The sequence below is a fragment of the Caenorhabditis elegans genome, chromosome V (assembly GCF_000002985.6).
Source record: "Caenorhabditis elegans chromosome V".
Lineage (NCBI taxonomy): Eukaryota > Metazoa > Nematoda > Chromadorea > Rhabditida > Rhabditidae > Caenorhabditis > Caenorhabditis elegans.
In genome coordinates, this window is record NC_003283.11 from 8,664,767 (window position 1) to 8,690,742 (window position 25,976).

At 34.3% G+C, this 25,976-nt stretch overlaps 7 protein-coding genes and 5 non-coding genes across 14 annotated transcripts; 5 read left to right on the forward strand and 7 right to left on the reverse strand.

Annotated features, from left to right (window-relative positions):
• The first annotated feature begins 942 nt into the window (after positions 1-942).
• ZC190.15 lies at positions 943-1,152 on the forward strand. The gene has a single exon (NR_069101.1). It is a non-coding gene; the product is annotated as an Unclassified non-coding RNA ZC190.15 (non-coding RNA).
• Positions 1,153-1,298: 146 nt separating this feature from the next.
• ZC190.4 (SAM domain-containing protein) lies at positions 1,299-6,914 on the forward strand. Its single transcript, NM_072832.9, has 4 exons — positions 1,299-1,712; positions 2,105-2,281; positions 4,430-5,529; positions 5,634-6,914. The coding sequence occupies exons 1-4, from the start codon at positions 1,313-1,315 to the stop codon at positions 5,844-5,846; spliced, it is 1,890 nt and encodes a 629-aa protein (NP_505233.2). The 5' UTR covers positions 1,299-1,312; the 3' UTR covers positions 5,847-6,914.
• Positions 2,553-2,690, forward strand: ZC190.16. Its single transcript, NR_069102.1, has one exon. It is a non-coding gene; the product is annotated as an Unclassified non-coding RNA ZC190.16 (non-coding RNA).
• ZC190.11 lies at positions 2,585-2,728 on the reverse strand. The gene has a single exon (NR_069103.1). It is a non-coding gene; the product is annotated as an Unclassified non-coding RNA ZC190.11 (non-coding RNA).
• Positions 4,224-4,352, reverse strand: ZC190.12. Its single transcript, NR_069104.1, has one exon. It is a non-coding gene; the product is annotated as an Unclassified non-coding RNA ZC190.12 (non-coding RNA).
• Positions 6,915-7,197: 283 nt separating the features above from the next.
• Positions 7,198-8,832, reverse strand: ZC190.5 (G protein-coupled receptor; the record flags this gene model as incomplete). 2 transcript variants are annotated; one of them, NM_001359783.2, is made up of 7 exons in its annotated part: positions 7,198-7,451; positions 7,503-7,655; positions 7,897-7,977; positions 8,023-8,081; positions 8,135-8,257; positions 8,312-8,505; positions 8,616-8,832. In NM_001359783.2, the coding sequence occupies 7 exons, from the start codon at positions 8,738-8,740 to the stop codon at positions 7,251-7,253; spliced, it is 936 nt and encodes a 311-aa protein (NP_001346731.1). The 2 variants fall into 2 exon arrangements, with proteins under 2 accessions (NP_001346731.1, NP_001346732.1); NM_001359784.1 differs by having other exon boundaries at positions 7,251-7,451; positions 8,023-8,090; positions 8,616-8,740.
• A 987-nt stretch (positions 8,833-9,819) lies between these two features.
• ZC190.6 (Serpentine receptor class gamma) lies at positions 9,820-12,527 on the reverse strand. 2 transcript variants are annotated; one of them, NR_153340.1, is made up of 12 exons: positions 12,409-12,527; positions 12,164-12,357; positions 11,935-12,116; positions 11,563-11,865; positions 11,381-11,514; positions 11,136-11,274; positions 10,723-10,919; positions 10,508-10,627; positions 10,405-10,463; positions 10,276-10,356; positions 10,004-10,225; positions 9,834-9,958 (listed from the first exon to the last, which is right to left on the reverse strand). NR_153340.1 is itself a non-coding variant. In NM_072834.4 (6 exons), exons 1-6 carry the CDS (start codon positions 10,799-10,801, stop codon positions 9,836-9,838), a joined length of 684 nt encoding a protein of 227 aa, NP_505235.3. In that variant the 5' UTR covers positions 10,802-10,921; the 3' UTR covers positions 9,820-9,835. The 2 variants fall into 2 exon arrangements, 1 of the variants encoding a protein (NP_505235.3); NM_072834.4 differs by lacking the exons at positions 11,136-11,274; positions 11,381-11,514; positions 11,563-11,865; ... (1 more) ...; positions 12,164-12,357; positions 12,409-12,527 and having other exon boundaries at positions 9,820-9,958; positions 10,723-10,921.
• A 4,056-nt stretch (positions 12,528-16,583) lies between these two features.
• Positions 16,584-17,996, forward strand: ZC190.2 (Serpentine Receptor, class T; the record flags this gene model as incomplete). The annotated part of the gene is made up of 7 exons (NM_072835.3): positions 16,584-16,744; positions 16,793-16,911; positions 16,960-17,037; positions 17,084-17,274; positions 17,327-17,545; positions 17,593-17,661; positions 17,805-17,996. 7 exons carry the CDS (start codon positions 16,584-16,586, stop codon positions 17,994-17,996), a joined length of 1,029 nt encoding a protein of 342 aa, NP_505236.1.
• A 140-nt stretch (positions 17,997-18,136) lies between these two features.
• On the reverse strand, positions 18,137-18,185 carry ZC190.13. The gene has a single exon (NR_069105.1). It is a non-coding gene; the product is annotated as an Unclassified non-coding RNA ZC190.13 (non-coding RNA).
• A 100-nt stretch (positions 18,186-18,285) lies between these two features.
• Positions 18,286-21,394, forward strand: cln-3.3 (Battenin). Its single transcript, NM_072836.10, has 9 exons — positions 18,286-18,351; positions 18,707-18,818; positions 19,278-19,396; positions 19,448-19,606; positions 20,246-20,398; positions 20,449-20,605; positions 20,655-20,888; positions 20,939-21,079; positions 21,162-21,394. The coding sequence occupies exons 1-9, from the start codon at positions 18,302-18,304 to the stop codon at positions 21,288-21,290; spliced, it is 1,254 nt and encodes a 417-aa protein (NP_505237.1). The 5' UTR covers positions 18,286-18,301; the 3' UTR covers positions 21,291-21,394.
• Positions 21,303-22,098, reverse strand: ZC190.7 (uncharacterized protein). The gene is made up of 3 exons (NM_072837.7): positions 21,955-22,098; positions 21,864-21,902; positions 21,303-21,798 (listed from the first exon to the last, which is right to left on the reverse strand). The coding sequence occupies exons 1-3, from the start codon at positions 22,078-22,080 to the stop codon at positions 21,427-21,429; spliced, it is 537 nt and encodes a 178-aa protein (NP_505238.2). The 5' UTR covers positions 22,081-22,098; the 3' UTR covers positions 21,303-21,426.
• Positions 22,099-22,185: 87 nt separating this feature from the next.
• ZC190.8 (uncharacterized protein) lies at positions 22,186-23,041 on the reverse strand. The gene is made up of 3 exons (NM_001359785.3): positions 22,977-23,041; positions 22,854-22,932; positions 22,186-22,803 (listed from the first exon to the last, which is right to left on the reverse strand). The coding sequence occupies exons 1-3, from the start codon at positions 22,977-22,979 to the stop codon at positions 22,244-22,246; spliced, it is 642 nt and encodes a 213-aa protein (NP_001346710.1). The 5' UTR covers positions 22,980-23,041; the 3' UTR covers positions 22,186-22,243.
• Positions 23,042-25,976: the final 2,935 nt, after the last annotated feature.

Sequence of the window (25,976 nt, forward strand, 5' to 3'; positions counted from 1 at the left end):
TTTCTCGTCTCATCTCCCAGTTAGCCATTCATTCCATTTTCGACTTTTTCACTCTATTTGAACAGCTTTTTGCAGCTTCACAGCAATGAGCCACAAGAGTACTCTTCTAAATTATGTTTCTATTCTTCTTTTACAATTTTTGCTCTTTTCTAGATGTAATGTTCTGTCTATCCAGGCTGTCTGATGATGTTTGCATTTTCCGTTCCATTCACCATCTTCCACGTTTTATACTGTCTATCATAATATCAACATCTAACACAAAACCTTTGTTCCAATCATACAATATTCCTCCTAGCATATTCTGATCTTTTGAACTCGTCGAACTCAACTCTAAGTACACCCTACCCCAACATCCCGCCCTTTCCCTATCGGTAACATTTTCTTTGCAAAAAGTGGGTGGAGCGTGGTGCCACCCCCGGGGTTGAGGCCTTCCCCGCCCTACCCCTTGGCCACCAGCCAACGACCCACATTTCTAAAGAACACTGACAATGTGACGGCGTGACAGTGCAACACAGATATCAAGTAGGAGGAGCTGGTCCTCGACCTGGTACCCGCATGTCCCACCCCTGTCTACAACCCGGTTGATTTTCAATCTCTTCTCAAAAATTTTGAAATCTCTCTTATTTCCCTTCTCACACTCACATTGAATCCACTTGCTGTCCTATGCTTCTGTCTTCGCCAACTGGCCAGTTGCTCTGTTTTTCTTCAGGAAGGAACTTTAACTTTCCGATCTTAAAATCTGAAATTTCTCCGAAATCGACTGATTTAGTGATAGCAAGAGTTCGCCGTGCCCGTCTCCCAGAGTTCTTTTTCGTTTTTTTCTCCGATTTTTGTCGCGATGCCTTTCTTATTTGTTCTTCTTTTTGCGCCTCAAAACTTTTTTGGCTGCTTCTTTCCTTCCTGTGCTTCTCCTATCCTCTCTCCGTTTTTTCTTCGTTCGAACTTGGTTTTGTAATGGTCTTTTTTCAACACTAAATACCCTCTCCCAGTTTTCCTACCTAGCCAACACCATACGTGCCATCAGCTGCGACTAGGGCTTTGCAACTTTTCGCTAATTCTCTAGATGCCCGGTCAACTATAACTGATCCGGTAGATGGATTCTGAAACTGTTTTATTGGTTCTTGATTGAACAAAACTTTCATTCTTCAAATTCTAGACATTCAATTTCTCTGTGTTCAGTAGTCTGTAGCATGCTTCTCTCTTTTGCAACTTTTTTTCCTAGACAAGATATCGATATCTTATCAACTTATCAAACTTTCTGATATGTGTAACTTAACGTCAATTTCAACAATTTTCAGACCCGTCGTTGGTGATGCGTCTTACCCACAACACTTCGTGTATATCGTTGTCAGCCTTGGAGCAACAGCCTTCTGGCTCATCTGCTGCAATCTTCCCACCTTCAATCTCAAGATCCACACAACGACGGCCTGAACCACTTGAAGATCAACTTTTGATGAACATGCAGAACGTCTCAATCTATACGACTAACGACCTGGATCTCGCAAGCCTTGGTATTCAATCAGTAACAATGACTGGAAACCCATGGCAACCAAACTCATTATCATTTGGATCAGTATCAACGAATGGATTCACAGGATCTGACACCTCTTCTGCACCGATGTCACCCATCTCTTCACCTGGACTTAGAAAACATCATCTGCAAGGGAATGGATTCCATCAACAACATCAAAAGTTTAATAATAAAAATCAAAGTGAGTACTTTTTTGTTATAAAAAACTAGAACTTGTCCTAAATTAGAGTCAGTTCAAAATATTCAAAACCCGCGAAAATCCTAGAATAAACTCAAAAATTTATGAATTTTTCCAAATAAGTTCCAAAAAATTAATAGGACACTTGCACTTTTCTTTGTGTGTGTGCTCTTTGAGCCAACAGCATTTTGCATCACTCGCCGCTTCCGTAGAGCCCGAAACTGCAAAAGATTAGCACATTGAGTGATTTATCTACAAGACGCAGAGGTTGCAAGCGGCCAAAGTGTTGCGGTTTTTGTGTACAAACAATCGAAAATGAGGTGGTCGGCTTCCGAACGAGAGTTAGCGGGATTATCAAACTGTTTTATAAAAATCAACCAATTTCAATTTTTCAGCACATCCTAACCATTTTCGTAATAATCGTGGCAATGGAGGACATCTGAATGGACATCAACAAAATATTCAAAATAGTAACCGATCTGGTTATAACATGGGAAACAACAGTCAACATACAGTAGTCCCAACGACAAGAACCATTCGAACAGTTGACGAACACAAACCAGGAATGAGAGGTTGGTGGTCATGGCTATTTTATTGAAAACTGTATTGCGCGCCCTGGGCCATTAATATCATTTCTGCAAAAAGTTTGCTTTACCAAGCTGCACCTTCCTTGACTAAAAAGTGGCTATAAACCGGACATTAACCGTTCGGAAGAAAACGATAATTTCCACTCTTTCTCTATTTCTCTCTTTCTCTCACACAATATCCTCATTCGGGCGGCGCTTCACTTTCGAGTATACATACAGTGCGAAGTTGCGATTTCGAGAGTCTCTTGACCTTTATCTTATCGTCGTCTGCTGTAACTAGCCAGAGAAGGGTGTTCATTGTTTAGTGGCGCCAGGTGGCGACATGTGAATACTCGTGGGAGCTCCCAAAAGATGCTCTCTGGCACAAGGTGATAGGTACGACCACGCGGCTGTTCGGACATTTCCGAAAAGCTGGAGAGAGAAAGATTGGTGACGCCTGTTTCCGTGAAAGTTCCTTGAAGCCTGACTGAAGCTCATGCACTTTAGGTGTCAGAAGGGATCAAATGTACACGTCTTTTTTCTTTTACCGAGTGCATCTATAGTACCAACTCATTGAATCATTCATTCAATGGGCTGGCCGATGGTAGCCGCGAAGCTAGATGACGGAAGAAGAGGCGATCGGGGGATAGATGAAGCCCGTTTTTTCTTACACACAATGTGAAGAGACCCATTTATCACCAGCACTTCGTTTCGATACATCGCCGTGAAATTGTTGCAAATCTGAGAGAAGCGACGTTGTCTCTTTTTTACACTGACCCAGACACAATATTTATCTTAAACTTATTTGAAAAATTTAAAGTCACGTGGCATTACGTCATGAAGTGATGTGAAAGCGGAACTAAACCCTTTGGAACATTTTGTTTGATCTGCTCGTAGCCTCTTTCTGTTTGGATTAAGTTTCGTTTTAGCTTGAAGCACTTTGCACTTTCAAAAAAAGTGAAAGAACACTGCCTATATCATTTGCATATGGTATGCAGCATCCCCACAGCCCATAAAACTTGGACACAGACCGCCCGTACTTTATTTCTTTTGCATCGACTTTTTGGTTCCGGTTTCGTAAAACCTGGGAACACTGGGTATTGCGTTTAAACTCCTAAAATTTTAGAACAATCGTTCAAATATTCCCAAACAAAAAATGTGTTATGAGAAAGAACGATGGAAGACCGTAGAAGGGTTTTCTGTGCTTTCACCCACATTTCAGGGTCGAACGAATGAAAATAGGTGCTGGGAAACAGTTAGAGAGAAAACATACAGGACATGCCAATTTCTTATATCTAATATAAAAAGGGCAATTTGTACCTGAGCGCTATTTCAATGTTACTGTAAAATAAGTGAGAGTGGAAGTAGGAAAAGTGATCGATTACATTTGTAGATTTCCATAAGATTAGGAAGAATAAGACAACGGCAAAAAACGGGGAAAATATGAAAAAAGAAAGAAAAGAACGAATAGGTTGAAAAAACGAGTTTTTTTCCTGTTCGAAGGAGACAAAAAATTGACGTTGTAGGTGGCAATTTTGACACCCGAAAAAGGTTAGAGAATAGAGAATAAAACAAACGATTTCAGGCTAAAAATAATCTGAAAATGGAGAAAAACTTTGAGTAAATGCGTGTCATAATGCCATTTTTGAGGGAAGATTTTCAAAATTTCACGCAAATTTTTTTTTGAAATCTAATAGGATTATGCCTTCAAATCTCTGTCAAAACTTTCAAATTAAGCTGGAAAATAGTTTTTGCATAAGTCTACCGTAAATTTCCCATATTTCTTAGTTTACATACTTTCTTCCAAAAGTACACACATATTGGTAGCATGCATCGAAACAAACTAGTCCTGTTCCATTTCCATCTATCCGCTAATGGCTCTTTGTTCTACCGTATTCCACACATCTCTCCGTTCTTTTCTCTCTCAATTGAATGGTGTCTCATTTATCTTGAAGACCACCCTTTCCCCTTCTTTCTGCCACTTTTCTGTCACTTTAATGACGATGTTTACGAAATGGCGCGCGCCCGCCATGCGACCACCATGTTAGGTAACTGATCTGGAACTGAGATAGAGAGTTGACTGAAAATATTTCTAGCTGAAAATTAAAAAGGGAACATTAAATTACATTCGAAAATTACTTGTTTTTTTTTCAGATCTTGGATACTGGCTGAAAAAGTTGCGACTCCATAAATATGCTCCTCTCTTCCAAGACATGACATACCGACAACTTCTCTCATTGAATGATAATGTTCTTGAAAGAATGAAGGTCACCAATGGAGCCCGTAAGAAGATTGCACAGTCCATTGAGAAGCTTTACGAACGACCGGCTCTTTTGAGATCTCTTGAACAAAAACTCAAAACTGGAACTCAATGTGTTCGATGCGCGATTTGCTCGGTCCGACAACTTCTTTGGAGTCCATTTATCAAGTATGATGTTGGAACACGCAAGACTTCCACAGATATCATTGATGGATTTAATGTTCCAAGCAATATGATTTCCGATGATAATCTTCCTGCTCTTATCTATCGTGTCATTGAAACTCTTAATCATATGATTTTTCCACTTCGAAAGGGACTCATGGATTTTGAAGATGAATACTTGTTGACTATGTTCCATATGTTTGAAAGTGTCATGAAAAATGAGAGCTTCACTCCAAACCAACAACGACGAGCATTCTTAATGAAGAAAAACGCGAGGAGCTACGCAAATCCAGAAGAAATTCGCCGTCATCGAATGGGAATGGTGTCCAGTTCACAATGTGAAGGATGCCACCATGCTGAAGTAGTCAATCGAGAAAGATTAATGGAACTTCAAGATCGTCAAGTACGACAAGCACGTGGTGATCTAGTGGGTCTGCCTACTCTTTCATCCTGCAGTGCTCTCTTGGATATGAATGCTCCAAAAGAGAATGCTCGTTTCGAATTCAATGTTCCACCTGTAACTACAGCTCAACGAATTCAAAAACGACCAGCACGTATTGAAGACGACGAATGGCTTGCTACCAGTGGATCTCCAAAGATAACTGCAGCTTCTCCATCTGAAACAGTTCTTTTTGAGACTTTGATTCTTCCACAAATGAAGGATAATCACTTTTGGGCCAATGCAAGAAATATTTGGGGACACGATTTAAACATGCCATCCACGTCTCTTGGACTCCCTCTTTTCCAAGAATCGGATGACGATATTTTCAAGTTGCAAAGTGAAAGTGTGGAAGGACCATATAACTTTTTAAAAGTTATGTCAACAGAAAAGGTGAGAAAATAGTTTACGAGTTGGAATAAAGTTCGAGATTCATATTTGATGTTAAATCGCAAAACTAAAGTACTGAAGATGTTCAAAACAAATTTCATTTTCAGCCACCAAAGGAGCCATCACTATCTGATTTCAACTTCCCTGAATCAGTATCATCATCGAAGAAAGCCAACTCAACGGGTAGTGGTTACACATCATCAGACAGTGATTCAATAATCACATCTCCTTGTGCTTCAATCATTGCTGATGAGAGCCTATTTTCATCCGTGTACGGTGTCAATCAAGTATTGTGCCCTTCATCATACCCAGTTGTGTAATAACCCCATCTTTCAATTTACAAAAATAGGTTAGCCATGTTGTCACATGATTATCATTTTTCGTCTTTTTTATTTTAAATAGAATTTCTTCAGAAAAGTTTGAAGTAAATGTTTTAATTTCGGCAATAACTTTTCTGGAGAAGTTTAATCAAATTTCCACAAAAATGTATCAATACCCCAAATCCCAAAAAATCGGTGAAACATACTTCATTTGTAGGCTTTTTTCATTTTCAGTTTTGTAAATGTTACTAAATTAAATAGTTCGCTTCCATGACACACAAAATTTGTGTTTTTTCTTTTTCTCATTTTTTTCTCAAATTGCCTTTTAGTTGCATAGTTCATGTATCCATACTGTATTCATTAAACCGTATCCATATATACCTCTAAACATCTCTTCAAATACCTCTTATTCTTTTAATTCAACTACTCTCACTCCTGCGTTCGTTTTAGAACGTCTTTTTTATTAACAACATCCCTAGATCTTTCCATGTTAGTATTACACTTTGTGGAGCAATGCCCTTTCAATTTTCTTTCCATTTTTTTTTGTTTATTATGTTCTTTTTTGTCAACTCACCGATTTCCTGTTTATCTGAAATTTCTGCAATTTCTCCTATACTAATCATTACATTTTCCATACAAAAATCCCGATAAGCTTTCCATTATCTGTTCACTTTGACCCAAACAAATCCCGCTGCACTATAGTTGCCTTCAAGAATTTAAATCCCTTTCATAGAATATTCGAATTAGAAATGTATCAACTCCCTCCTTGATCCTCTTGCCACTCATTCATTTTTTTCTGCACCGCCCATGCGCGTAGTGCCGTGCTCTCAGCGAGTCCGGTCATTTGCTCAATCTGCTTTTCACCCATTGGAGTCACCCGTGGATCTGTTCCCGGGTTCCATGACATTTTGTACCGAATCATGTGCTTTTTTCTACAAACTTTATACATATAACTCAAGTGCCTTCAAAAATCTCTTATCAAAACCTACTACTATTTCATTCGTTTTTTTTTTTCAAAACTGAGAACCGTCAGATTTTCAATAAACACAATAAATCGTGAGAATGTTGAAAGGAACTCGTTTTATTTAGAATAAATTTCAGATAAAAGTGCAAAGGAATTCATGAATAAAACATTTAAAATTCCAGACAGACGCAATTCCGAATGCGAATGACAGAAAAATCGGATTAAATTGATCAGAATACTGTTTTTGGGAAATTTCAGGAAAACAATTGTAAATCGAAACTGAACAAAGTTCCGGGGATCTAGACTACGTAGGTATTTCCCAAGAATATAATTTTTTTCACGGTTACTTTTTTTTCATGTTAAACAATCAAAATCAATTTTTTCAAAGTGAAAATTATTAACAATTTTATTGAACTATTTACTAAAAAAAAGTAGTTTCCTCATTTCCAAGAATCTTTTAAAGCATCAAAATATTCTGCTTGTGATGGTCTCATTGATATATGCTTCCCTTCCAACGTTCTTACTGATTTCATTGTATCTCCGTCTGGAGATATTCGTTTTTTCGCAAGAATCTGTTTTTTAAGACTTCGATTTCTCGAAATCAATACCCATGGGAAAAGACAAACGTAAGCGTTCAGAATCTGGAATATTTTAAAATTAAAAAACAAATAAAATAAATAAATATCACTTACATTATTGTATAGAAAGTTTGCAAGACCGTATTCCCAGTCTGTCAGGTTTGAAAGAAGCCATATCCAAATAGGAATCATAGATAATACTTTAAATATGGATGCACCTGCGACTGCAGGCAACAGTGTAGAGGTCCATGCGTAAACTTCAGACATCTGGAAAACCAAAATAATGCAAATTGTTAAAAAAAAATCCCAAAAAACAAGCCTCCTAGGGAACTAGTACTAAGGAGGATTATTTTATGGTAAATTGGCGGTTTATGACAACAAAACTATGGCCATCTTATTCTTATATTTATATTATTTATACTTTTATTATTGCATTCTTATGATCAAAGAAGATGCTTTTATTTCTCCTAAAACAAAAATACCACAAAACACTGTAATCTCAACTTGCCTGATATCTTCTTTTCAGACTGGCCTTTCCTGTAGACAGCCTATAATTTCGTATGCTACTTCTCCACGCAAAGATCAAAATCTAAAAATCTGACATCACCAGAATATGAAACAATAAAACTCTTACAATTAGTCCGAGATAGTCAGAAAGACTCATAAGTGAAGTTGCTAAAATCAGCTGCCCGTCTGCAAAAACTGAAATTGCCCGAGTTTTCTTTCAATTTCAAAAGTTCACTCACAAATATGTACTCCAACACTGAAACTTAATGCTAAAAATACCGCAGAAACTATTGAAACATAGATTAAAACTACAAATGTGGTACTAGCATGAAAATCTGGATATCGAATTGCACTGTATCTTTCTGTAATTTCAAAAATATGGCAATTCGCTGAAAATAAACTAGGGATACACAAACCCATAGAAAATAAGAGCATAGATAATGATTGTAGACAGACTCCGAATTCATGTATAAACTCCCACGTTTTACTTCTCAAAGTAGCGAATTCTGGAGTCAATGCGTAATATTTCGAAGAATTTAAGTATTCGAATATTGAAAAACCATATGAGGCAAAAAGAGTCATTGAGAGACCAACCATAAGTAGATATACTCTGGAAAACTTGGTGCATTAGAAACAGATTTAGTTGTTTACCACTTTTCATACAAGAATAATATTTTTCAGACCTAGTTTAGTCAAAGAATTGAACATTGTTATACAGACCTGCAATATGGATGTAAACGTTTTGCATTCCAAATTAAATACAATAAAAATAAAGAACACGTGAATGAATGGAATACTAATATTGACTCAAAAACCGTCAAAGTTGACCAAATAATACTGGGCATTGCTGAAAATGCCTGAAAATAGAAATTAATCATTGCCATTTCTTTTTTCTTCAAAAAAAAAGTCAGGCGGATCTGTCATGCAAGAAGGGTTCCTAGACTTTTGCGTGAGAGCTTCTGAACAAAAAAAAACCGAAAAAAGTTGATAAATTATCAAAACTTCAAGAATCTGACGTGAAAAATTCCGATAATTGTGGGTTTGTCGAGGTTTGTCTAAACTTCATAGAAAGCGCGAAAAACTCTGATTAATTCGTAAAGCACTTGGCAGAAATGTGAAAATGGTTCGGAAAAAAATAATTGGAAGAAAAACTACATGGAATGCCCGCAAACTTTTCTTTTTGTCTAATTTCATATTCCAGGTATGTAATCAAGACTTTCAGGTGTTGAAAAATAACAAAAAAAAATGTCAGTTACTGATATATACGATTTCAGAAAACATTCTGCCATCTGAATTTTATGTCTTGCTAAATGGATATGACAGCCTACACGTCAAGATGTTAAACATTGATGTTTTAATTTTCGTTTCAAATTTCTTAAAACAAGCACAGATGTGCAGAAAACATGTGCTTATGAAGTTTCAAATATTATGATTAATAAGAACGAAACGAAAAAAATGTGTACTCGAACACATTTTCTATTTAAATTTAAAACATTTTCCGTTTCGATGCATTTCTATATAAAAAAAGCATCAAATCAAAAAATAAAAATTCCAAAATCTTTCAAATCTTCGATATGGTTGAATAAATCTCATTGAACTTTCAGGTTTTCTTTTTTATGCTACTGCATGTTTCAAAAAAGTTACAAACTGAAAAAAAACCAATCATATAAGAAGGGACGGAAATTTTTTCTACAATAATCTCCAAATATCAATTTACATTCCGTAGAAAAAATAAGTACTTTTTAAAAATTGACCCACAATAGATTTCATAATTTTTAGTGATTACAAAACTTTTAGTAATTTGCAAGAATTAGAGAATCTGAATCCCAATTAAGAATCTGGAAAAATACACCTGGTGTCCCAAATAAATTTTCAAAATGTATTATTCCGTCGGTATAAATAAAGATTAACACTCTGCGATAAATTTATTTGATTTTTATTTATTTCCAAGTATTCTTTAAAAAATTAAAATGATCTTGAATAGTTTCTCTCATTTGAATTGTTTTTCCATCAAGAGTTCTAACTTGATTTTGTGGACCGATTCGGCTTCGATTTAATAGTTTCTGAAAAATATATATAATTGATTTGAAATGCTCCAAAAAGTTTACCGTTTTCTTTATTCTTTTGTGCTTATAGACAACTAAAAATGGGACACAGATAGTGAAAACACTTGTGATATTTTCAAAATAATGTGAAAAAGTCATCTGATAGTATCTACTGTTTTCAAGAGTTGACAAAAGCCAAACCACAATAACAAAAGTAAAATGTATCAAAAATGCAATACAAGCTACTGGAATTATTGCTTGTGTCCAGATGTAAACATCAGAAATCTGAACATTTTAAAAGGTTAGAGTTAAAAAATTCGCGAAATTCAGAATACCTGAAATCTTTTTTCGAGGGACGCAATTCCAGCGGTTTTTCTATAATTTTGAATGGAATATTGTGATGAGATAATTAAAATCTGAAATTATAGTTTCAAAATATATGTTTAGTTTTGCAAAATTCTCACCACTAATGCAGACATGTCAACCAGGTTCATTATTGTGATGGCGATCACGTGGAAATCCACTGAAGCAAAACAGTTTTTTGTTAGAAAATAAATTAGTACCTACCCAAGTGAATAATTTGAGCATAGCACATTGATAAAATGGAGATAATGACACCTAATGTAATGGACAATACCTGATTTCTAACAGATTGAGTAATTGTTTGTTTCGCCGTGATATATCGTTCTAAAAGTTTCAAAGTATGTTTGCTATCTGGAGAACTTAGTGATTTTAATTATCGACTTTTATTCTACAGTGAAAAGTCATTGTTTATTACTAACCCAAAGAAAACATTTGAATTGAAAATGAATGAAGAGCAAATGCAAATTCATGTAGTAGGCTCCATACGTATAATCTCATCGATGATGTGTAATCTATCGCATTTTCAGCATCTGCACCAATCAATAACTCAAAAATTTGAAACCCGTGTGTTAGTGCAAGAAAAAATAATGAAATACTGAAGAGCAGGAGGAACGGCCTGAAACGTTGTGAGATGTTAGATCAGAAGAATTTAAAAAAACTTTTTAAAGATAAGTTTGAAAACTATAACTAAGGAACTTTTGGGTAGAATTAAAAATTAAAGCTTATGGGTTTCTTTAGATACATTTTTTTGAATATTTTTTTAAAATCTGATTTTGCTACGGCTATCTCAATTCCTACTAATAGTTGTTTTAAAACTTGCGGCAAGAACTACCTGCTAGTAGGTTGCACTATCGTACTATTGGCAATAATATACACAAAATAAGTGCTAGAGCCCAGTGCAATAGTTGTGATAACAAACTCAAAGAAATTGAAAATATATAGCCAATCCATACTGCACAGACAAGAAAATGCTAAAAGTATAAGAAATGAAAAAGGGATACAATGAAACAAATATATCAGTACATAGTAAAACATTGCTTGATCATGCGTACTATGACTTCATATCATAAGACATACGTGGGCATATTACTTTCTAGTTGTTACTATTTCCAATTCTGTTTCAAATATTCAAAATAATCATGTTTGCGTGGTATTTCTCTGCCATCAATAGTCTTTCGTACATCTAACGATTGAGCTTTTGCATGAATGAGCTGAAAATTGACGGTGCTCTGGACGAGAAACTAAAAATTCAGAACTACCTTCTCCCGAATTTTCCTATTTTTCAAAAGTATTACAAATGGCAGAATAACTGCATAGATATTGAGTATATTGTTATAAGCTATGATCCAAATAGCTGCTTGATTTTCAGTAAAATTTGAAGTAATTAACACCCAAATAGTGATTATGCACATGAATTTTGAAAGGCTAGCTAGAAGAACAGCAGGAATAAGATGTCGGGACCATGTATAAACATCAGATAGTTGAAATCTTTGATTAAGGGTTAATACACCAACAGTGGAACGGTAATGGCTCAATGATTTTTGCCAGGCAATGATGAGAAACTGAAAGTTAAATGTATGTTAAAGTTATAGTAAGATAAAAATGGAATACTACTATAGAAATTAACTTACAATACAACTTGAAATATCCACCAAAGTCATTGCGACTGTGGGAGAAAACATATCTTGACCCATATGCACCGTGTATGAAAATCCTATTGAAATGATAATAGACCCTAACAAGCTGAATATAAACCATATTCTTATTTTAAATGATCTGTAGGCAGTTGGACATAGACTTGCAATGAGTCTTTCTGAATTTTTAGTTAATATTTTAAAGAATCTTGTGAAATTTACAGACCAATTGAAAATAAGAATAATGAAAGGGATTGTAGGGAATAACCGAACTCGTGAAGGAATCTCCATGTGATTCCTCTTACAGAAACAAAATAAATGTGATAATAAGTTTGCTTTTCGAATAAAAACTCGAAAACAGTTAAGCCATGTGAAATATCCAATAGATAAATAGATACAGAAAACAAAATTAGCAAATTTCTGAATAAGTAAAAATTCAAGTTTTTTTTTCAGAATTTCAAATTTTTTTACCTGCAATTGAAATGAAGACTAGAAGCTTGATAAATTATAAAACTGAATAACGTATTTGACAGAAGAGCCAGTACCACTACGCAAATTTCTAGATAAGCAAGAATAACAAGAACCTCCATTCTGAAAAAATGCTAGAAGTATAACTTACTTTTGTAAAGTTTAAGAGAAACGAGTGAAGAAGACTGAAGATTAATAAAAACGAAAAAAAAAACTAAAAACTAATGATGTGAAATTTGAAAAAAAAAGTTCAGTTGTATATTGAGCAAAATTCTTGAAGTGTTACTAAAACGTGATGCATCACGAATTCGCCCAAATTTTTCATTTAGTATGTTCATCTAATTCCTTGTACTCTTATTCTCTTATTGTTGCTCTCCCAAAAATAATACCACTATTTTCAAACTCTCTACAATAGAAATATTTGATGAATTTAAGTTTTTTCCTAAAATAGGAATCATTTGTAGAACATGAATAAAATGTCTGAAATTCCAAAAATTTTGGGTGCACCCCAAGTGCAAAAGTGGGTGATCGTGTGAAACTCTCACAGGCCTTGATATGAAAATTTTGTAATAAGTTCCCAATGTTTAACAATTGGAGATCTATTTTTATACCGAATTTCTTATTGAAAAATTCAAGAAATTTTTCGGCATAAAAGTTAATGATTAAATAAACGAGGTACAATCATTTGAAACATTTCATATTTATTTTTTTAATAAAAATCGTCCATTAAAACCAAGACCTTTGATGTTGAAAAAAAAATCATAAACGAATACTGCATAATATGTTTTATTTGATTTGTATTTAACATTATATTACCAGAAAAAAACTACGAAAATTAAATGATTCTATAATCATTTTTCCGTATATGTAAAATTTCAGCCGTCGTTTTGACAATTTTGAACAATGTCAGAACTAAATATTAAAAAGTCTCGAAAATTATTTTTTATATCAAGATTTTGTGAATTTCGGCAAAAACACAAAAAATATTACAAATAATGGTGTAAAAATACCAAAGATTCAACAGAAGAACATAATCAAGTTGGTTGTTATTTCCATTTTCTGCGAATCTACTGAAAGTAGATCAGTTATCACGTGACATATTCCATGTTCCGCATCGAACATCCGCATCAGAACAGCCCAGGTAAATACACGTCGAAATCTTGTACCGTGCCATTAAATGAGCCCACTCATTTCCTATTTCATTCTCACCATTGAACAAAATTGAAATATGTTTTATGCCATCTGTGAAAACAGACAACAAAAAAAAACCTCCTAAACTCGGATCTTGTTTGCTGCATTTACAAGCTTCGGTGAGAAAGACTTTGGAAAAATCTGAGCTCTCGTGTGACTCGTGTGAGGGAGTTTTCGTTGAAGTTTTGGAAATTGAGTTGAATTTGTAAGAAATTGACAAACGCTGGGCAAGAAGTTACTGGAAAATGCCGAGTTCATATATGTTATATTAAATGTGCTGAAAATTCGCAAGAGTTTGTTAAAAAAGCTAGAAAAATGTTTAGTTAGCTCTGCCGAGCAGTGGTGAAATGCAACTGCTGGAACGGTACATTGCGGTTTGAAATTTTTTTCAGAAGTTTTCCTTCTGGAACCTTTATCTTAAAATTGCCTCAAAACAAAAAGACTACAAGTTTATTTTTATTTTTACAGAATATATTATAGTTGTAGTTTGTTGTCAGCTGTACAGTTATTTCTTCAAAGAGTGATCTTTGTTGTCCATCAAAGAAAGATACAGGTGAACAATTATTGGCCATATGGAACCAATTCTGTGAAAACTTGTATTTATGTTATGAAGAGAAACTGAAGATCACCTGGATTTGCTTGTGGCTCATTGTTAATAGCTTGTGAACAGTCTATCCTCGGAAAATAGGTTGATCAAAAATTTTCTGTTATAAATATTTTATTGCTTTTTAATATGCCTTGTTTTTGTGTGAGGAACGTTCAAATATTGTTAAAATATCCAGACAACAGAAAATCACATGAATTTGATTATAAAGGGTACTACTGGCTTAACAGATGTCTGGCTCTATATAAAGTTGCCCGATTAAATTTTTAATTTTTAAAGTTAAAGTTTGTTGTTTTTTTGTTTTAAATTGTGTTGCATACGATCGTTTTTCAAAAAAAAAAACAAATCTTGACGACTCTAGACCATAAAGTTTTTTTGCTGATAAATATCTTCTACATTTCAAATATTAGCCTGGTATTATTCCTAATGAAAATACGTCAGCTTACGCATTGGAAGAATTTCAATTTTATTTTGAGCTGTTTTGGTAAATCTAGTTTTCTACAAACCAAAAGTTAATGAACAAAGTGAATCCATTTCCAACAAGAAAGATTACGTCAGAGGATGATTATTTCTCGCTGGGTCTAATTTTAGAAAATTACTTTCAACCCCGGGAGTTTTTGATATGTTTGTGAATTGCCCAAATGATTTTACTTTTTAACTAAAAATTCATAACCATTCATTAAAATTTCCAAATAGAATTTAAACCTTTTTATATTGCGAAAATTATGCGAAAAAAAAATTACAAAAATTTGCTTTATATATATATATATATATAAATATATATTTTAGGCTAGATTTAAATTGTGTTCATTGCAACGATTACTGTCTAGATTTCTGCACTTTTGTTTCTAACTTCTAATTGTGAATCATTATAATAATATATTTTATGCACCAAAAGTCATATTTATACAAGATCGTTGAAAGTGTAATCTTCAGAATTTTGACGGCTTTTGTCTGATGAAATTTTCAAGAAACACCACTTGTATTGTTGTTTCAGTTACATTTAACATTTAACATATACATTTGTTCAGTTTATTTAAGGTGTAAATCACTTTTATTTTCGAATATAAATAATTACCATTTCATCTCAACTTTGACTAACTCAATTTCAATGAAAATTGGAATTAAAAATAAATACTCTAATCTCTGTGTTTTGAGCTGCAATTGATATTGTGGTAAGCAATTATTTTATTCTAACGATTTCTCAAGAATGTCATGGGAACTGAAATAGTGCATTTAGCTTGAGTGCTCTAATTTTCTCTTTTTTTTCAACGTGACCGCTGTAATTTCGGTTTCCCATAGTTATTATCTTCAGACATCATTAACAGCGCTCTTTGTTTTTTCAGACAGCTTTTTTGTCATAATACTTCGAATTTCTATATGCAAGAAAACCATCACAAAATCTAATATTTCAATTTTCTATCCCTTCTAGTAGGAAGTTTGGTAATTGAGAAACTTTAACTTGTTGTGAGTAATAAATCAAATTTTTGCTTATTTATATCGCAGACAGGGTAAAAAAGTTTGGTCTTTTTCCAACACGTATGCAGCCCCACCTGGCCTTGAAGTTGATCTAATTCGGCAATTATTTGTTGTTTTTATTTGAATGTTAAACAGTACTTGTGACATAATTTACTGTGCCCTTAATTGAGCTCAATTTCATATTTTTGCCAAAACAGTGAACATCTCCAAAACTAACAAAACTCTGCATATCGAAAGTATTTTTAAATAATTCTACAATCTCAAACATAGTGAAAAAGTGCTCTGAAACAATTCAGATCAAAATTTATGATAAGTTTTGCTGTTCGAATATTTGTGACAACCTAGTCGTAAAATAGGCTTTAAGATTAAGGACGACTAGTTTCAATGACTGTGGAGGTAAACTCCCTTCCTTAGATGTTGTCTTTAAAATTCGTATTCATTATTCGGTGTGAACCTTATCAAAAGTCATTGTTTTTTATAATTGGCTTGAAAGTTTCTTTGGTAGTTTTTCAACCTTACGTAATTTTCTAAACGCAACCACACTTTTTAAATATTTTTGTATTTTCTTTCTTCTCCGACTAATAGTAAGCTATAATTACAGACGTGATCTCTTCATGTGATCGCTTTCTTTTTGACATTTAAAATAAGCTGAGTACGTGAGCAGCACTCTTCACTTCCCACTTTGCTCCCAAGAGGATGAAAAATTGTTTATCATATCCTATTTTGCTATTGAATCTTGAGTTTGTTCTGTAATGTATTAATGAGTTCACTTTTCATATCTCTACTTAATCAGATCATATCTCTTGATTAATGTCATTCATTAAATAATTTGAGCTTCTAATGTATCGGCTTTCTTCTCTCATTTATTTTTTCAATAGTTAACTTCCGTTTTTTTGCAGGTACTATGGGAACATACGAAGATTATGTGTGTGTTCCATACCCGAATAATTTATGGTGGCTGCCAATTGTGATCTTACAGTTTATTGTAGTTATTGCTGGATGCTTTTCGCATTTCATCTTTGTTTCACTAGTAGTTATTCCCCATAAATTTGGTATTTATTTGAGGTAATAAAAAACAACGACACGAAAAATATTTATAAAACTTTGTTTCAGAATGGCATTTGGAATGATTTCTACAATGATGCTGATCATGCTTCTGACATCAACCGGAGCATTCTTGATCACATTGGCACATGGAAAATTTATCGAAGATTGTGAAATCAGCAGTATTCGTAAGTATTATTCTTTTGAAGTAATAAGCATCTTAAATTGTTTTACAGACTTTCGTAAACAGCTATTGTTTGTTCATTCGTTTGGAGAATATTTTTTCGTTGCATGCGAGCTTCTGGGTACAATTGGTAAATATCTTAATTTCGGAAAAATATTTAAAAGGTTTTTTTTCAGAACGAGTAATTAGCACTTTAAATCCAAAATTCCGAAAATCCAAATTCTTCTCCGCAGTGTTCATTGTTGGATGTATTATTGGAATGCTTTCAGCGTTTCTCTATATTTATTTAGTTAGAATTTCATACGACAGTACTTTGTTTGCCATCGGATTTGGTAGTCTGACAATGATGGAGATTTTAAACGGATGTGTAAGAAATTATAGTTTAATAATAAACTTTGTAAATCATCAATTTTTTTCAGATCGTATTTTCCTTGTTTTACACAGCAAAAGAAATATATCAAAACCAAAGATCAGCACCACTGCATGTCCGATATGAACTATTCCAGTCATATGCGTACTGCCGTTGTGCTGCAGCAAGTTTTACTGCACGAGTCTTTATCATTGCCTACGTCTACCTGAAGCTAGCGGGATTTTTCGGCGGAGACATGGACTCTGGCTTTTTTTACATGATGAATTTGGTAAATCTCTTTTTCAAAAATGCTTTACTCATTGTGAATAATTTTAGTTCATAAATCTCTACTGCCTCGTCTACCCATGGACAATTATGCTTTATCATCGAAAAATTAAGAGCCAGGTATGTAATTTTGCTTTTTTTATTGTTACAATGATCAAAGCAAATGAAATAGGTATATGTTTTCATAACATTATCTTTGTTATCCTCGTTGGAATTCGAAATTATAGATTTTGAAAACATCGGAAATATTCTGTAAATTTCAGATCAAGCAAGTTCTTGCAACTAAAAACTGGTTCAGGAGTAAAAGAATAAAGGAAGAAAATACGAAAACATTGTACACAATTGATGGCCGAAGAATGAACCGAATGTCAACAGATGATCATTTCAATCAGCTCAATGCGTTTTGGAATTTGTCTACGTTGCCATCACCAACTCCATCAAAGAATCATGCTTGATATGTTCATTTTACGGTTTTCGTGTAACATTAATATGCCATTAACGCCAACTACATTCTTCAGTTTCACTCTCCCACCTCAATTTTCCATTTCACACTTAATATTTCTTGTCGATTTTTCGGTTTTCCAAGTTTTATGTGTCGCAACAACCTATAAAAATGTGGTGTGCCCACGTGCTGATACGTTTTTGTTCTCTTTTGCCATACAGAAATTGAAGAGAGACACGGCAGTTTGTTGGTCACTTTCTCTCTATCAGTTGGCCATAAAGAAATTCATATTTAACTTCCAGTAAGCGCCTCCGGAAAATGATGGACCGGGTGAACTGGCCGACGGTACGGATAGCCGTCGCATTTTTGTAAGTATTTCAGTTTTTTTTTGTTTTCGCTATTCCAAAAATGTTGTTTCTGCAATGCTAATTATGCAGACCATAATCCTACAAAAGAAAGTGTACATCAAAACTTCAAACATTTAAAAGTGGCATAGCACCAGTTAATAAAAAGTCCTACTTGTGATCTAACTTTCTTACAAAGTTCCATTTTTACCAAAAAAATTTGACAACCCGCCAAAACAAATTTTTAAAAAATCTCAATATTCTGAAAAAAAAACCTGAAACTATTTTCTACATCCTTTCCAATGGTAATCTCAATTTTATTTGAGAATAAGGGGAACACCTGCTTGCTCATTTTACCAACGTCATATTTTTTTTTCAGTCTGATTGGCTTATGTAACAATTACGGGTATGTCATTATGCTCAGCGCTGCTGAAGATATTCTGAGTGAGCAACACGGTAAAGTAAAGTCAAACGCAACGGATTTATGTCTGGTTAGTGACGACTTTCTGAGAGAATGATGCATTTCTGAGATAATGATAGACTCAAAGATCTTGACAATAGCTTGAGGTTTTCTGCAAACTTCTTGGCATTTGATAACGTCACTTTTTGGTCTCAATAAACAATGAGTGTTCTTGTGGCAACAAACCAGTTATTGAAATAGATATTCAAAACATCAACATGTTGGTAGACAAAAATAAGTTAGTCATTGAGATGTTTGATATTTGAAATAAAAATGAGAATATATTACTCTGAAAATATGTTTTCAATTCAGTTATAAAAAGAAAAGGAAGTGATTAATTATAATGTAGAAAAAAAATAAATGACAAGAATGGCTCTTAATGATGAAAATAAATCAATCAAAAAAAAGAATTACCCTGATTACCATGTTTTGCTCATTACCAGACATATACTTTAATGCAAGAAACCATATGTCTACCAATTTATTCCAGCCGGCAATAACAAAACGAGAATGCAAGCCACCAGTGGCAGAAGTACTACTCTCGGACAATCTACCAAGTCTCATTGTCAAACTGACTTTCCCATTTTTCATGGACAGATTTCCTTTTGGGTTTGCTACAAATTATTCATATTTCATATAATTTCCAATTTTCCATGACAGGTTCCGAGTGGCAATTGTTTGCCTACTGCAGGCCACCTCATACTTCGTCGTCGCGTTTTCCGTTTCCATTCCAATGTCGTTAGCAGGCGTGGTTTTTGTTAGTTTGGGTGGAGGATTGGGAGAGATCACATTCTTGGGATTGTCTGCACATTATCAAAGGTAAAACTGGGGGAAATTGATGGAAAAAGGAGTATGAAAACTGTTGATCGAAAGATGTTTGGTGAAAATATAAGAGCTTAAAAATTTTGAAACAGGAATTGATATCTAGCTCGGCATTTCGTGTCTTCTTTCTCCCACCTTTTTGCCGGAAGGCGAAAAATGGCGATAACTAGGCGGCAAAAAGGTGGTAGAAAAATGGCAAAAAGGTGAGAAGAAGGTGGCAAAAAGGTGTACAGAAGGTGGGAAGGTCAAAAAACGGCGGATCCACTGTTTTTTGGGCTTCGCACCTTCTGTACACCTTTTTTCCACCTTCTTCTCACCTTTTTGCCACCTTTCTACCACCTTTTTGCCGTCTAGTTATCGCCATTTTTCGCCTTCCGGCAAAAAGGTGGGAGAAAGTAGGCACGAAATGCCGAGAGGATTCTAACAAAAAGTTCTGGTACACTTTAAAAGACTTTTTAAAAATTTGAAAACGTTTGCATTGCCTATTGCCTGAGAACAATATTTTCTCTTATCTTATCAGAGACCTTTTAGGTTTTTATCTAAATAGCTCCTGGTTTAACATTTTCAAAAGAATTGGCCAAGCAAGTTGTCCAAATCAAAAATCTAGTTAAAACTATTTCACAACTTAATTTTTATAATCGCAATTGCTGGATGGTCATCTGGAACTGGAATGGCTGGACTGCTGGGATCATTCTCCTACGCATTCTTAACAGAACCACATATGGCTAACTTGACACCAAAAGTTGCACTTTTGATTCAACTTTTCATCCCGGTACTTTTCGCTTTTGCGTAAGTAGTTTTTGGAGAACTTAAAATTTAATATCATTAGCAGTTTTCAGATACTTCATACTACTGAAAAAACCAGAGTCCGTGTATTCTCCTACTCTTGATCCAAAATCATGGATTGTTCCGAAAGGATATGATGATTTTATTGTCAGCGAACACAGAGTCCCACAGAGAGAACTCGGTCCTTCGGATAGATTAAAACTAATCCTTGTATGCCTTTTTGCAAAAGTTCATCTTAAAAATGCACTTTTATTTCCAGCCTATGCTTCATCTAATGATTCCTCTGGCAATCGTTTACGTAGGAGAATATATGATTAATCAAGGAATGACTCAACAAATTGTTTTCGATTGTGCTCATGGTTTCAATCTATCACTTCATAGTCAATATCGATGGTATCAAGTTTTATACCAGTTCGGAGTTTTTGTATCGAGATCTTCAATTAGACTAGTTGAGCTCCCAATGTGGATGCTTTATCTGTTACCCTTTCTTCAGGTAAGAATCTGAAAAATTGAATTTTTAAGTTTTTAAACGATTTATTTCAGTTAACAAATATGTTATTCTTTTTCTTCGATGCATTATATTGGTTTGTACCTCAAATTGCCATAATCTTCGCGTTGATCATTTTCGAAGGATTGTTTGGAGGTTCTTCGTATGTCAACACATTCCATAAAATTCATAATAAGGTGAGATTAATTGAATCACGAAAAATAGACATCAGCTATCACAAAAACCTATAAAACCTAGAATGCAAATTGTAAATTTTAGGTTGAACCCGATGTTCGAGAATACTGTCTTTCCGCTGCTTCAATGGGTGACAGTATCGGAGTAAACTTCGCAGCAGGAGTATCAATCCCACTTCATTACTGGATGTGCGATCAACCTGCTCGTCTATAATATTAAATAAAATTCCAAATTCTTTCACTTTTATTTTGATTCAAATATTAGACAATTTATAACCGGTTTACTTGCAAAACAGGACTATAAAGTTTAACGATCTGTCGCTATCAATTCTTCTGTACTGAAAACAAAATTATTTTGCAGTTGACTTTGGAGCTGCGGCCTTTTTGGGTGCACTATGTTCCTGTGGAGCAATTGGTTCAACGTTTTTCGCCGGATCTGGTTGCTCATTGTTGGCAGCTGGTGGCGGCATTTGTTGATTGTCGTAGGCTGGAGGAGGTGCCTGCTGGTAACCATAAACTGGAGCCTGTTGTTGATAATCATATGGTGGTGGAGCTCCTTGATATCCAGCATATTGAGCTGGATAAGCACCTTGATACATGTCATTGTTGTAGTTGTAGGCATTTTCGTTGTATCTATTGTAACGACAAGCTCTTATGCAGAAACCAATTGCAACAACGACCCCGATGAAGATGAAGGCACCAATGATTATGTAGACACCATACTGGAAATATAATTTTTTGAAACAATTCAAGTCAAATCTTCACCAGTGACAGCCCAAAAACTAACCATGGGAAAATTTCCTCCAATGCTGTAGCTGGGATGATACTAAAAATTACAGTCTTAGGTAATTATTAAAAGCTATATAAAGTAAACTCACCCAACCATAATGATAATAGGGACGATAATACGGTCTTGCAACGACAACTGGACGATGATAGTAATAAGGTCTCGCAACGACCACAGGACGACGGTAAGGAGCATAATGAGAATGATAAATTGGCATTTTTCGAAATAAATTATTAATGTTGGATTGAGAAGGAGGAGGAAATAAAATATTAGTTTAAACAGTTCTGGAGTTCACGATGAAACTAAAATTCAACAAATTAAATTTTGTAAGAATTTTCAAATCTTCATTCATTTCTCAAATTCTTAATTGCATTATTTCTTTATCCTTTTCTTGAAGCTGTCGACTTTACAGTTTTTTCAGTCTTGTCTGTCTGTTCTTCTGTATGTTCTGACTTCTCGTTCCTCTGAGTCTTTTCCATTTTCCTATCACTTCTTGTAGATTTCTTCGAACTTTTCCGTGTAGTAGTTGAGTATTGAGAATTTGTCGGAGATCCTAGCTCAGTCGATGAATCAGTTGATTTTCTGTTTGATTTTTCACGGATTGATCTGTGAGACTTCTTGAATTCTGTCTGATGACTGTTGTCCAAATGTGGAAACTGACGGTAACGGTGTCGAGAACTCTCTTTCGCATGGGTTTTATTTCCACTTTTCTCACGAACTGATCGATGACTGTTTTTAAATTCTTTTTGAAGTTCAAATGGCGGAGGTTTCAATAACTCTACTGGAGGTGTTTTAGGAAGTGGAGGTGAGTTTCCCTGAGCCGAGATTTGTTTTACTGAAGGATCACGAACTGATCTAGCTTTCTGATCATTAGAATTACGCTTCGAAGATTCTGGACTTAATCGTTTGTCTGATGGCGGATCTTTCACATGCAAACAGTCTGAAATTATTTGTTTGAAACACTATCGGTAATAAAAACAAAAAGCTTACATCCAAGAATAAATCCCGTAATTATGAAAATGAAAGCAGTACGGAAAATAAGAAAAACGCCGATTATGAAATATTCGCTCTGAAAAAGTTCTGATATTACCTGGAAACAGGGATCACACTCACCATGTATACTCAATGCAATGTACCGCGTGTAAAACAAATTGTACAATTTTGAAAAATACGAAAATGATGAGAATTGAAACATTTATTTTTTAATCACAGCAAAATTTACACAGAGGTCAAAACACGCGTGATTTTTTTTGTTGATAAAATAAAGTACATTCAACATTTTTTATTGATACCGTATTTCCTCTATTACTCTTGCACCCCCACGAGCCAATCGAAAATTAGTCTTGACAAATTGAAATTTAGTCTTGCATGCAAGACTAATAGAGGAAATACGGTAACAAAACTTATATATACTGTGTAAATTCAAATCTACACAATGATCTTGCAGTACCATTTGCATGGAATTGATTTGAACATGGATTTAAATGGCTCGGCATTCAGAGGCAACTTCCTGCAAGACTTTGGCAACTTCCTGCCAACAACCTGGCAACTTATTTAGTGCCACTAAAATAAGTTGCCAAATTGTTGGCAGGAAGTTGCCACGAAGTTGGCAGGAAGTTGCCCAGGTGTTGTCAGTAAAAATTCTTTTTTCGTTTTTTTTCAACTGATTATGGTTATTTTTGTATTAAGGGGATCAATAAAATGAATTTAGCATACATACGATTCAACCAGAACAAGGTAAAATTAGAAAAAAAACGTTACTTTTTGAATTAGTCCAATCGGCTGGATATCAACTTGCACTGTCATGTTTCTCTTTTTCTGCCCTACCAGCTATATCACAGTTGATTTGCGGTTTGCGTATTATTCGTATACGCGTTCAATTCGCGTATAAATCATGTATCGCGAAACGAATATTTGAGTCACAAAAAAAATTCGTTGAAAATACGCGTATAACGAAAAAATGCGACCATTTTCGCGATACGCGAGTTTTTCTCGAATTAATCGGGAATAACCAAAGAGATAAATTCAAATCAATAAATTATTTTTTGTCTATTTTTTGTCCCTTTTTAAATGATTTTTCCGTTTTCCAAGTAATTTTTTTCTATTTTTATTCGATAATATTGTCAATAATGTATTCCTTCGCAAATTTATGCAGAAATAGTCGACATAATTAATGTTTTTTCGGCAAATTTTCCCGTTTCAATGGTTTCCAAGACAAAGGAACACATTTTCCGAGGATTCCTGCTAAATTAGTTAAGAAAATTAGAAAAATAGTTTCTAAATTATACAGTTCAAGAATATACATATATTATATCTTAAGTTTCAATGTAAGCTTCAATGTAGTAGTGACATTCTCACTAATTTTTGAAATTTAGGTTATTGTTACTTTTTTTGAAAGAAAAGAAAGTCAATTTATAGGTATTTCGTATTCTCAATAGAACTTCATAGAACATGCAAAACAACTTTTTAATGGAAATAAAAATACCATTTTGAAGATATGTTCAATAATTACTCGACTAAATTCAAATATTCTGATTGAAATTCAGAATTTCTTGCACTTCACTACAAAAAATAGACTAAAATTCCGAATAAGAGAAGTTAAATTTCTATTATAATATACTTTAAGCTAGTATAAGAATTAAGATTATTTTCCCATTTTTCCAAAGTACGGTACCGTAGGGCGTCTCGGACACGATCCAGATTCTTCGATTCCACAACGGCTCAAAACAGGTAAATCGTTTTTAATAATAATCACTGTTTCCAAGGTTTTCTGCGTTGTAGGTTCAATAATGAGATCGCAAGGAGCATATGGTGACAAAGTTTTTCAACGATGTTCTACTGGAGTCCTTCCAACGCAACATCTTCCTGGATTTCCCCGCCAACATGGAGAACTCAGGTCCAGGTATGTTCAGAGAAAATTCATAGAATGCACATCGTTTTCAAAAAATTTATTGAGCAAAAAAACAAAAAGTTTGCAATTAAATATCTTGAAAAAAAGTTAGAATAAAAAAATCCAAATTACAAGTTTTAAAATTTTTTCGAAATTTTTTTAACTTTTCAAAATTTGATTAGATGTTATAAAAAATGTAAAATTGGTTGATTTTTTTTAAAGTTTAGATGTTCTCAACACGATTTCAGACAAAAACCTGAGGTTTAGCAGAACTCATATATTCAAAAAACGCATTCACTTTGGATGCTTATATCTCCTCGAAAAAAATTTTTATGGCTATGTGATCAACTACAAAGTTGTTTATCTTAATCTAAAGTACAACTTTGTAGTTGATCGTTTTTTATCAAAAAATTTGTTGGTTGAGATAAAGTTGTGTAAAGTTCGACACCTTCATGCTTGTATTTTCTACTTCTTTTTATCTTCATATCTCGACCAGGGGTGTGCGGCAAATGGAAAAAATTGCCGAGCTCGGCAAATCGGCAATTGCTGGTTTTTAAAAATTTGCCGAGCTCGGCAAATTCGGCAAATTCGGCAAATTTGCCGTGCTTAACAAACTCGGAAAAATTTGATATTTTTTTGTTTTTTGGAGCACCAAAACTACTGAATTCTTAACACACATCTGGTTTCTGAATAAGTTCCGCGTAGTATGTCTGTTTAAGCATCAAAATAGCTCAATTTTGTGACATTTTACTAAATTTTTGGCTAAAAAATCAATAGTTTTAGTCAAAATTGTACTGTCAAATTTTTGACGTGTGCGGCAAATTTCGAAATTTGCCGAGCTCGGCAAATTCGGCAAATCTACTTTTTTGAAAATTGCTGAGCTCGGCAAATCGGCAATTGCTGGTTTTTTAAAATTTGCCGAATTCGGCAAATCGGCAAATTTGCCGAGCTCGGCAAGTCGGCAATTTTCGGCAAATCGGCAAATTTGCCGCACACCCCTGATCTCGACCACAAATTTTTTTGAGGAAAAACAATCAACTACAAAATTGTACTTTAGATTAAGATAAGCAACTTTGTAGTTGAACACTTTGTCATAAAAAATTTTTCCGCGAAGATAAAAGCATCCAAAGTGAAAGCGGAGTACCGAGATATCATCAGTCAAAATCAGTGATATTTGACTCAATTAGGTGCTCCTATCTGTTCACCACATTTGGTAAGAAAAC